At 41.3% G+C, this 12,158-nt stretch overlaps 1 protein-coding gene across 1 annotated transcript in view; it reads right to left on the reverse strand.

The window, feature by feature from the left end:
• Nucleotides 1–9,412: 9,412 nt before the first annotated feature.
• The window catches only part of prkci (protein kinase C, iota), a 33,638-nt gene continuing 30,892 nt past the window's right edge, over nt 9,413–12,158 (reverse strand). Inside the window, exons 17-18 of the mRNA XM_083908180.1 lie at nt 11,134–11,249; nt 9,413–11,058 (exon numbers count right to left, since the gene is read on the reverse strand). Of these exons, the coding sequence (XP_083764306.1) occupies nt 10,971–11,058; nt 11,134–11,249 (204 nt within the window). The 3' untranslated portion in view covers nt 9,413–10,970. The remainder of the gene's footprint in view (nt 11,059–11,133; nt 11,250–12,158) is intronic.

A 12,158-nucleotide genomic window follows, 5' to 3' on the forward strand; every position in this document is an offset into this window, starting at 1 on the left:
TCACTAACTCACCCAGTTTACAATCACCTGAATGTATGAATTAACCACAGAATGAGCCCTATATTTACATCAGGGGTGGGTCTTCTCTATGGAAGCCGCCATGTTGGACTACTTTGTTTTTAAAGGACAAATTAAACCGTCATGCTATGATACTGAATAAATTCTTTGAAGTGTTGTGTTGATGTCACATAATGTAACATGGTTTTCTGACATTGGTTTTGTTTTTTTTAAGCCTCCAACTAATAGTTGGCAGCACGCTTTCAGCCATTTGACTCTCTCACCCTCCTTCCACTGCTCTCACTACAGAAAGAAAACTATTGTTGTTCATGCATGTAACACTGTTATTTGTACTTCGAGGGTTTTTGTGTAAGCAGAAAAATTGCTGCAAATGTAAACTTAATATTTTAAATATGGCTGTTTGGCGGTTTTGGTAGTAAAGTATATCACTATTGGAAAAAAGTGCATCACAATACTGACATTTGTAGAAGAGTTATTAAAGGTCTAGTGCATAAGAATTAGTGAAATCTAATGGTGAGACTGCAGATTGAGTCAACTGGAAGAATCCACTGTTCATGCCTCCCTTTTCTAAGCACACCGCAGAACTACGGTGACTGTTGATACCAAAAAGGATGCTGTTCTTCTTCCATAGCATGTTTCCATAGCAAACTGCTTCAAAATGCAATAGCTGGCTTGTTTGTTCTTATTATACATCCATGGTTTAGGCCAGTGTTTCCCAGCGTTCACAAGTCTACTTCGGGACATTTGGAGTTATTTACATATTCTGAAAGTGTGATTTATAAGCTTTCCAACAATGTCAAACACATGTAAATCTGATCAATCATTTTTGAAGAAGATGTGGCCATTTGAATGTAGGCACTCCTCAAACTTCTTTAGGGAGAAATTCAGCCTGAAAGATTTTGACCTACTTGAGGAGCCAGGCCAATAGCTGCTCATTTGCATCACATTTACATAGTCACAACCCCCCACCCAGTCTAGCTGTCAGTGACATCTGATATCTGTTAGCCCACAGGACAGAAACAGTGTAGCAGTTTGAAAAAAAATCAATGTAGTCCAAAGTCCAAAGCCACAGTCAGGGCCAACAATCAGGAAGTGGATGCATAGCGTGCAGTGAAGCTTGTGTCCAACCCGCCAGGCACCGTACCAGAGCATGAAGTTGTTGTTGTGGAGTCAGGAAGTACAATGGCCCAGGCTGAAGAGGGTTTGAGGGAAAGTGCATCTGAAGAAGACAGCGGAAAAGGACTAGATCGAATGAAAGCTGTTTATTCATGTCAGTCTAATAAATGAAAGACTATAAAAACAGTACCTGCTGTGCAAAATCAAAACTATAGTGCATCCTGATCTTCTTGCTTGCTGATGGGGAGGGTCCAAAAGACAACTGAGAGTCAACACAAGTCTTTCTACAGGCAGCAGCCATCTCATTCTACACAGCCCTCTCTTTTTGTACAAGGGCTAGACCAGCGGTCCCCAACCACCGGGTCGTTTGGTAACGGGCCGCACAGAAAGAATAAATAACTTTGGATAAAATAACATTATTTCCATTTTATTTATTATCGGGGTCTGAACAATGACCGGATTCCCTCTGTTACATCCGTCTATGACTCACTCTTGAAAATATTTCTTGACATTAAACCGGTCCATGGAGGCTAGATGATCCTGTTGCTTATTGATGGCTTGTGACTTTCTCTCATCTGGGAGGTTTGCACTTGGTATCAGCCTCTCATTATTCTGTTGGCACTGCCAGCAGAGATCTGTGCACTGCCTGCAGCTCCTGATGTGCGGGAGGAGCTGCTTCCACAGTGCTTTGAAGCTTGATTTACAAACTGCACATTCACCTGAAAAGACAAATATTATGTTTATGTTTATTCTAATGGCTCATAGTGTTACTGGTCAATATAAGCATTTGGCTATTGTATAGAAATCAAATTTTACACTAGCCAAGAGCCTTAGCCGACCTCATGTATAGACGCCACACTGAGGCCTTGGACACATGGGTTGGCAGCAACTTCACATCCCAATCCTTATGCCCTGGATGTCGTCTAGGCAGCATGATGGCATTGTCTTCCACATAGTTTTTTATAAACCCCACAGCTCTGTCCATCTGTTCACCTGCGAGGCCCTGGTTGTGAGCTCTTCTACCTTAACCGTGGTGTTGCCCTATTCTCATCAAACTCTTTGATTATGTCAGTGCCTTTGCCAATTCTAGATTTCTAGGCTACCAGGAATAATGTTCATATAACATACTGAACTCACCAACAAAAATAGTACAACAAAAATATTTGCATTAAAAAAATATATTTTCCGCACCGGAAAGTTTGTTTATGTTTTGAAATGATGTTTTGGTATGAGGCGCCATCTACCGCCGTCTACCAATCATTGAAGTCAGTAGAGCCTGAGCTGCCGAGCAACCCCCGGGTTGCCAGTTACGTCTACAACACCAACAGCTGTTTTCATTTGTTTTCCGTATTGCTGACAATAAACAAACTATTTACACAAACAACACCGTCTCTCCGTCCTTCCCAAACGAACTGTGTCTGGACCCAGCCTACAGCAAGCGATCAGAACCAGGTTACGAACGTGCTTATGTCGCCGACACCTGATTCTGATCACCGGCTGAGCCTCTCCTCCAGCAGCCGCTGCCTTCACTGCCACAACGGATTTCCAAAACTGAGGGAACAGTTTAGAAATCTGAGGGAACTGAGGAAGACTTAGCCAAATTCGAGTCCTCTTTAGGTCTTTGCATGTATATAGCCATAAACTGGATTAAAACTGGACGTTATAAAAGGGGAGGCAAAAATGAAGGACAGTTCTGTCAAATATCATGCATAACGTTATTCCCTAGTCAAGTGATATCATGTAATGATATGACAGTTGCTATCTATGTTGTTTGCGTCCCATCCAAAAAAGGAAAATAAATCAGCATACAGGAGGACAAACTGACTGGTCAAAAGGGCGGTTTCCTCTCCCATTGTCCCTCTGACCCCTCTTTTTATGGACCTGTCCTCTGCAAAAGGTCAAAGGGCAATCCAGGCACTCTATTGTGCTTTTAGTGATGATGGGAGTTCATAAAATCTGAGAGGGAGGAGGGTCAGGAATCAGATTTTATGAATTATAGCTCCCATGTTTTGATTTAAAGGAGACTGAAATCCCCTTGGCAACTATTCCTCTCGTGTCCTGAACGCACACAATTATTCATAACTCAAATCTTGATCAGAAAAGGTTATGGTGCCCTGTCTACATATGCTGGAGAACAACACTGGCTGACTGACCCACAGTCTGATGTCACGCGTCTGCAAGAGCAGAGGATTGATAAAGCTTTGATAAACAATACCAGAGTTTCACTGCAGCCTGTCTCTCTCTCTCTCTCTCTGTGGCTCATTCTGTGACCGCAAGGTCAGCAGTTGTATTATGAGAGCAGATGTGCGAACGCCCTGTCCAGCCCCAGAGAACAACAAGAGGGACATTGATTTTCCTGTAATAACATCACTGTGCACTACGGGGAGCAGGTTAATCTCATATGTGCAATAATGTGACCAGCTGATTGTTCATCGGGGCTATGAAGCCAAACGCTGAAGGGTGGTAAAGCATGGACAACAGTGGGAGGAGTCAGAGAGTAACAGACTATAGCACATTGATAAGCTTGTCCATTAGCTGAGACTCTAACTGTCTAACTATTATTGGACTTAGTGCTAAGTGGACCCCAAGGGCAGGCACCTCCTACATCCTGTCTGGAATCAATGTTGGATATTGAAATGTGTCATGACTTCGAGCCTCAGTTGGAACAAGGGCCTTTCTGCAAGGAGTTTGCATGTTCTCCCCGTGTGTGCGTGGGTTTTCTCTGGGTTCTCCGGCTTCCTCCCACAGTTCGAAAAAACATGCAATGAATGAATGAATGAATGTATGAATGACGGTGTTCTGAGGGGCCGTTTGGCGCACATTGGCAGCCAAGCTTCCGTCAATCTGCTCCAGAGCAGCTGTGGCTACACGTAGCTTATCATCATCATAACCCTAACCCTTGGGTGTTTAGAAAAGCGCTTTAGAAATGGAAGGAATAATAATAATAATGAGTTGTTGAGTGGATGCAGCTGTAATGTTGGTGTTATGACGGTGGTCTGAGGTGTCAGAGTCAGGCGGTGCTGGTGTGTGTAAGCAGGTCGCGTCAGGTCTTGTCATCAAAAGCATGTGTTTTGCTTTTAGTTAAGTGTGTTGTGTTTTTTTTTTTTACTTATGTCCTCATCTAGGTCTTGTAATTGAACTGCTTATATGAACAGGGGGTGGACAAGATGACGGAAAGCCTGATGTCATCACAGTCATAAAGGTGGACTGGACAGTGACTGTATTTCGTTTTCTGCACATTTCCTTTTTTTTGTGTGCGACTGTGTTGATTCAGTAATGTGTTCCACATGCGAAAGCATCTCATCCTAGTTTCCAGAAACACCAACACATCAAGATCACATCTCTTGATGTGTATAAACCGGTGCATGAAGTTGTGTCAGTACTCTCCTTATGTACGTATGAGGCTTGCATGTCTGCACTAAACACTAAATCATGTAAATCTTCAATAAATAAAATGCCAAACAATGTTAGTGATGCTTACATAATTTATTTAATTAATTAATTAAATAAATATTTTGTCAATATTAACTTTGGATTAAGTTACCCATGGAAATTAAATCTGCCTCCACCATTGAACATTTTAAATGACTTTTAAAGACCCACCTCTCATCCTTGGCCTTCACTTCGGGATAAAAAATAGTCAACCCGGACACTTCTATAGTTTTTTACCATTTACTATTTTACTTATATTTTTTATTGATTTTATGTTTTATAATGTTTATGTTGCTGTGCCTTTAAATCTGTATAGCACTTTGGTCAACCTTGGTTGTTTTTTAATGTGCTCCTGAAATAAAGTTAATTGTTAATAATAAAGCGATTGTGCCAGTCTTTGAAACTACTGGGGTTGTCATGCATGACCAACTCTAGTGTTTACAGAGAACAGTGTGAAAAAAAGAGAAAACGTGGTCAGTGGATAGAGATGCTGGAAAGGCAACAGTTACTAAGATAAAGAAATGTCTTTTTCATCACTCTATATTATTGCTGGGCAAGTGTAAAAATACTTATTATTACATATTACTCCGTACTCCATATTAGACACTAATATTACTTGTTATCACAATGAATGAGTTACATTACTCGTTACATTATGCTATGTTTGTATATTCAATCAAAAAATGTTTGAGTGAATGGTGGGTTGTTGGATGGATGTATAGATGGATGTGTGGATGTACAGATGGATGTAGAGATGGATGTAAATATTGGTGTATAGCTGGATATATAAATAGATGTAAAGACAGATGTTAATACGGATGTAAAGATTGGATGTATGGGTAGATGTATAGCTGGATGCATATATAGATGTATAGATGGATGTATAGATAGACAGACAAACAGGCAGAGCGACCTGTTTCAGGTCTTTCACCTTCATACTCATATACAGAGACATTGGTCCACAGCGTGTCCCCTGTGGACGTTTTTTCTGCCTGTGCTTTTTCTTTGTCACAGTGCGCTGATGCTCAGGAGACTCCAGGCTTTTGCACACTGATTTCCCAGAGAAGCCCCTGCCTCACCTCCTCAGAAGCCAATGCACCTTTGCACACCCCACCAACCAACATTCTGCACACTCCACCTTTCTCTGCTCTCCCTGTGTTTCTGATGGCAGCAGTGCTGGAAAGCAATAGTGCAGATTTATGTGGGTTTTGGTCATTACATACAATGAACTTTCTAACATGGTAATTACCAATTTTGATTCCCAATCATTTTCATGTGACAGTATTACACTGACGGCAGCCTATGGTCACTTTTATTAACAAGTTATTTCCTGGAAATTACCTCTGAAATAAGAAGTAATACTTATAATAACATATTACCACAATACGACCTCTCTACTTCATGTTCTTTCTGCATTGCAATGTAAAACACCATCAATAAACTATCCTTACATCTTAAAATCACATTTGTGTGTCTTGTGCCAAAGTACAATACTGTATGTTTTTCTCTCCTTTTCTCTTCACCACACTTTATTTAATCAGCACATACTCTTAAGTCCCACATGTTTAGACACATTGAGCTGGTGTTTCTGAGTTATGTCAAGAGTCTTACTCATGATCCCGTGGTTTTTATTAATTAAGATGCCTCCACTCTTGTTATTACAGTCCACAAACATTTGTAGCTACTGTACCTCACAATAAGGTTGGAACAAGTAGATCCAAGTACTGACGCTGGAAATCACTCAGAGCTACTCATTACCCCAGTCCTCCTGCAGCCAAGAGCCCTGGTAAATGTAGTGTGATAACATGCATACGCTGCCAAGTACAGCGCTCAATGCACCTTAAATTGCAGTGTGTGTGTGTGTGTGTGTTTTACTAAGGGATTGCATTTAGCACCATGTATGATTCTTACACTTCTTAATTAATCCCTTCAGGGATGAAATCAAACACCCAACAAGATACCAGCAATTAAAGCAGGATGTTTCCTCAGATGCTCCTCTAGTTTACATCATTAATTATACAAGGTTAGTTTCACCATGTCTTCCACGGGGTGATGTGCAGCCACGGTGCCCGGGGGACTAGACTTCCTGTGTCCCCAGCAAGGGCACAGGAAGTGTGTCAAACGTGCCACTGTGGGAATAAAGAATTATGCAATGGTATTTGTCCCCGTCCTGCACGCAGCAATACTGCATGTGTTCTGTGTAGTCACACAGGAGAGAGTAAATTTCCATAGTCTCTCCTTCAATCGAGACAATGGTTTTAGTTGCACAGACTCAGACAAAGGGTTTATATCCACCATTGTGTGAGTTATTGCAGCTCACAAATCAGCTGCAATAACTCACAATGAGCTTTTTTTTTTTTTTTTTTAAATGATTTTTGATCAAACATCATTTCCATGGCCGGCTACCCTTTTACATTCTTGCCTCTCAAAGCTCAGCAGTGTGCGAGGGCCAAGGGGAGAGCTAATGGTGTCAGTGACCTTTTCACCTCAGAGTCTCTCCTCAAGGCAAAGCAAGAGTCACGTAACCGTCGGAGACGCAGGCGCCTGGAGTGGAAAAGCTCAAGCTTAACGACTTTTCTCCCACCAGACATGCATGTGGGTGTGAGAACTCGGGTCTGGCTTCGGCCATAAAACTCACTGACTGAAGTCACTACAGACATGAATGTGTTTGCACGAGGCCACGTGAGTGTGTTGTGTTTTAAGTAGGACAGACCAATGGGAAAAGAGTAGCATTTCTGTTGGATAACCTTACAAGTCAGATGTGACAGTCAGCTCTGCAGAACCTTTAATTTACTTGGAGAACACATTTATGCTCATTCACGCTGCTGTCAAGCAGCCTAAAGAGAATAACAGTCAGCTATATAGATCAGACTACGGTGGCCCTGAGGTGCAAAACACAAACGCAAATCAAAAAACAAATGTAAATCAAAATGGAAACGCAAATCAAACACAAGACAGACCTGTTCCGCTTTTAGGTAGTGTTTTTGTGTTTGTGTTTTTTGATGAGCATTTCCGTTTTTGAGTCGATGTTTTTGCGTTTTCTGCTTTTGTTTTTTGATTTGCGTCTCGCACCTCAGGGCCACCATATCAGTATAAATTGCACAAAGATACAAAAAAAGTGAAAATTACCATTAAACTGACGTGATGACATGAAAATATAAAGAGAAATTACTGAAGAAGAGGAAAGAATCTTTGGATGTTGATAAACGTAAATGTTGACATCGGAACGAGAAGAGGTCTGAAAGATGCTACATACCTTGGGCTAGCCATTGTTAGCAATACAACTTGATACCAATGCTCTACATGGTATTTATCACACGCAAACAGCGTAGCAACATGTCCGCTGTTAAAAATTAAACTGATTCTGTGAAAAAAATACAACAGAAGTGCTATTAACAGTAAACATAGCAGTGTTTTTGTGGTGGCAGCCATCTTAGAATATGTTGAGGTCGCTCCGAGTTCCGGCCACAAATGGAACGCGCCAAAGCCACAGATTCCGGAGTGGGCAGATTCGATGATGTGAAATCAGGAAGCAGAAAAAAGCATGCTGCATGTGCAGTCCAACTCAGTGTATACATGCGGGGGTAATCGGACTATGAATTGCATTATCCATGTTTGTCTGACTCAAATTGGACTTGACAGCCCACTTTAAACACACCTGACATCTGTACATCTGAATATATGTGACCCTTGTAAAGGTCTCGTGGTACACCGCTTTCACCGCTGGAGAGAGAGAACATTACATATTTTGAACTTTATGATAGACCGTCTCTCATCCTACTCCATAAAACATAATCATGTAAAATAAATAAGACATTTAAGTTAATTAGCATAGCCGATATGAGATCACTTCGCAAGTGGGCTGTTGCGCTTCTCTTAAGGAGAAGCAACTGGACATTTAGGTTGGATCCGAAATGCAGACAGACACGAAAGAAATTATCAAAATAATATTTATTAAGCTCGTAGCAAACTAAGGAAATTATAAGTGAACAGGAAGTGAGTGAGGGAAGGCGAGGGGTAGTGGCCGATGCAACTGCGCCGGGGGAGGACAGGAGCTTTAGGGGCGAGAGTCAATGTTCAGGAAAGAGTTCCGTCTTGGAACAATCTCACACAAGGACGGAGTTGAGCGAAGGGAAATCCCAGGAGCAGAGGGAAGCGCTGGCGAAGATCCGTGCCTCTCGTGGAGCAGGAGACGTGGTGACCTGGAGACAAAGCTGGGTGATTATCCAGGAAGCCACAGTTGAGCAAGAGAGAGACTAGACTCGTCACTTTACCGACTGGTGGGAAACAATGATCTGACGCTGGTGAACAGGCGGCTCCAGCTTAAGATCGTTCCTGATCGCTAATCAGGAGCAGGTGAGGCGGAGCCGCGCAGGTGGAGTCGATCACCAGCGTCCTCAGGGAAAGTAGGTCGGCCACGCCCCTGCAGAGAGAGAGAGAGAGAGAGCACACGGAAGCAGCAGGAGAAACAAACAATAATAATAAAGGTGCAGTTGAGAGTTGGATCGTGACAAAAAAATTATGACTGAGGGATGTGAATCAGCTCTATAACCATAGGATGAATTATGTTGAGGAACAGCAGGTAAGCAATATGCAATTCCATTTGCATTAAGAATGGCTAATAGTAAAAGTAATTACATTGGATGATTTGATTCTAGATAAATACAGTAGGTTTTGCAAGAAACAACACAGGACCATACTTTAACTGGAGCGAATTGTAGAACTAAATTGGTGAAATGTTCCTTTAAATGAATGACAACCAGATTGTACCACAAGGAGAGAAATAAAATGTTTATTTTACTGTGTGTGTGTTTTTTTTTTCCATTCTCTGCACATGAATAAAGTTCAGTAGAGTCCTGTGGATGGTAAACACCTCCAAAAGAACAAAAAAAACAAAAACAAATAGTGTTTCCATTAGGTTCACCCAGTAACATTTTGGAATCAATGTAGTGACAAAATAAAAATCCGATTCACAAAAAGTAACAAAGCAGTAGAAACGTGTAACAGATGAAGGACTTCCTCCTGTCGCCACGTGAGGCCAAAAATATGTTTCATGTAGAGAGAAGCTTGGACTGAAGGAGAGTCTGGAGGTTCATGCACCATCACTTAGTGTCTTTACAGTCAAGGCTCTTCAGAGCTTTTTTTTATATATATATATATATGCTTTCAAGCTGTTTTACAAAATGTCTAATGAATGATGGGTTAGATAAGGTAAAAAAAAATGCAGCAGAGTAGACACAGATTACAATTTCCAAGCCACAACTGCACAACGTCGTGACTTTCTAAATGAGCTCGTTTCAACTATCACTAAGCATTTTTGATTTACAATAAAGTAAAAAAAAAACCAAAAAAAAAAAAATATATGGAATGGAAAGTACAGAACAGAAACAAAAAAGCAAAAAAAGAAAATATATCAATTCTATGAGTGAGGACAGCACATTTGTCATATATATACTGCACCTGCTAATACGTACCAGCAAATACATTTTTCAGAAAAAATGCTTTGTTTTTGGTCCTTTGTGAATGTTTTTTTAACGTATGGTCTGCACAGCCAGACAAAGCCTGTGCTCCAGCATTCAGGTATCATGTGCTTCTCTTCCAGCTCCTTTCCTGGCACAGTGAGCTCTTTCATTCACAGTTTTGAGAGCGTCAACTCTTGATTAGTGTTAGTCGTCTACTGCAGTTTAAATTCCTTCATTCTGGGACAGGAGACTCAACGTGGACTTCCTCTTTTTTTAACCAGATGTTCCACTTTTTTATCTCAACAACAAAGCCTGAACTCTCTTTTTGGTTCTGTCTGAACAACACATACACTGACTGCAATGTTGTTAAATAAAACATGAGAAAAATATAGATATTTGTATCTTAAATGCCTTTATGATTCTCTTCTTCCTCTAGAGGAGGGATGTTGGGACAAAGCTAAATCCAAAATGACTTCAGGATGCTTTTCACTCTTCACCTTGACTCAATTAAAAAAAGGCCTCGTCTAAGAGTTATCCTTAATAATAATTTCATATATTTATATGTCTATGTACATACACATAAAATGTGCAGTGAAAACACCTCACCAGCTGGAAGGAGAAGATGCTCTGGTCAAACGTCCACTATACAGCAACATTGAAAGATCTCTGTAGCCTCGTTGGCTACTGATATAGAACTGATATCAGTGCAGATTCGTGTGATATAAAAATAATTAAGCAAAGAAGGTAGGCTTAAGGGCAAGTGGTTACAAATGGCAGAGTGCGAGACTGGTTTTGGCAAATAAGTGTTCTACTGTGCATGTTCAAACAGAAGTCCGTTTGTCTCATAACCATGCAGCTTGAAGACACCGAGACACCAGACATGATGAGTATGTGTGTTGGTGTGTGTGGGGTGGTGAGCGCGTGTGTGTGTGTCTACGTCCCTCACACACACTCCTCTGCCGACATCAGGAGTGGGTTGATGTACTCGAAGCCTTCGAACTCGGACTGGTCGATCTTCCTGACCACGTCCCTGCGGTGGACAAAGGGAGTGTTACAGTACGACATGACAGGATGAAAGAGGGCGGGGCTAAAGGAGGACACTCACTCGTCATCGGGCGTGAGCTGGATGGGTTCGTTGGTGAACTGGGCGTCAAAGTTGTCCAGTCCAAATTCTCCTGAGATGTTGGGCTTAAATGGAGGGACCACCTGCTTCTGCTCCAGCTGCAACAACAAGCACAGACGGTGTCTTCCACTTTAAACTGACTACAAACATGTGATTACACTCAACTTGAATATATTATTTACATTTTAAAACATAGAGAAATAACGTCTCAATCATACACCTATTATATTGTGCCAATATTTTGACAAATGGTCTCTCAATATAGCACTTTTCGAGACTTGATGACCACTGACCACTTTACCATTCACCCATTCACTCACACATTGATACAGTGCATCGAAATGTATGCGCAGCTTATTTTCTATCACACATCCACATAAAGTGTCTTGCCCAAGGACACATCAGAATGTAGACTAGTGGAGCATGGAATCAAACCCACAACCTTCCAGCTGAAACACTATTCTTTATTTCAGTAATTTCCAAACACTAACTCCCACTGTCAGTTCATCAAAAGTGAGGATATTTTTTTCTATTTCTTACGTGTTGTTAAACAAAACAAGCAATATAAAGACATCGCTTTATAGACCCCTTGGCAGCGTCAAGCGCGGGTCACCTTCTCTCGACTGCACATTGTGAGCAACACAACAACATGTCTTGTTGTGCTGTCTTTAACAAACACAGATGCTGCATACTCACAGAGAGGTCAGAAACTCAGCGAAAAGCTCATATAGAATGTACCATAAGAATGGTTTATTCTTATGTTCACGAAACACAGTTAAAACACAGATGGATCAAACAGCAGGAGCGGAAAAAACGTCACAGCGCACTCATTGAAAAGCGGCACCGGAGCGTCAGCATGATTATGTAAACAAAAAAAACACTTGTCGACTGGACAACGGAGAATCTACAGATTCCAGCGGTACCATTTTTATCACTCTACGACCAAGATTCACTGATCCAGCCCAAAATAAGAGCAAAACAACAACTGACTTTCAAGAAATACAAGC

This window comes from Microchirus variegatus (genome assembly GCF_963457635.1).
Source record: "Microchirus variegatus genome assembly, chromosome: 21".
In the NCBI taxonomy this organism is placed as follows: Eukaryota; Metazoa; Chordata; class Actinopteri; order Pleuronectiformes; family Soleidae; genus Microchirus; species Microchirus variegatus.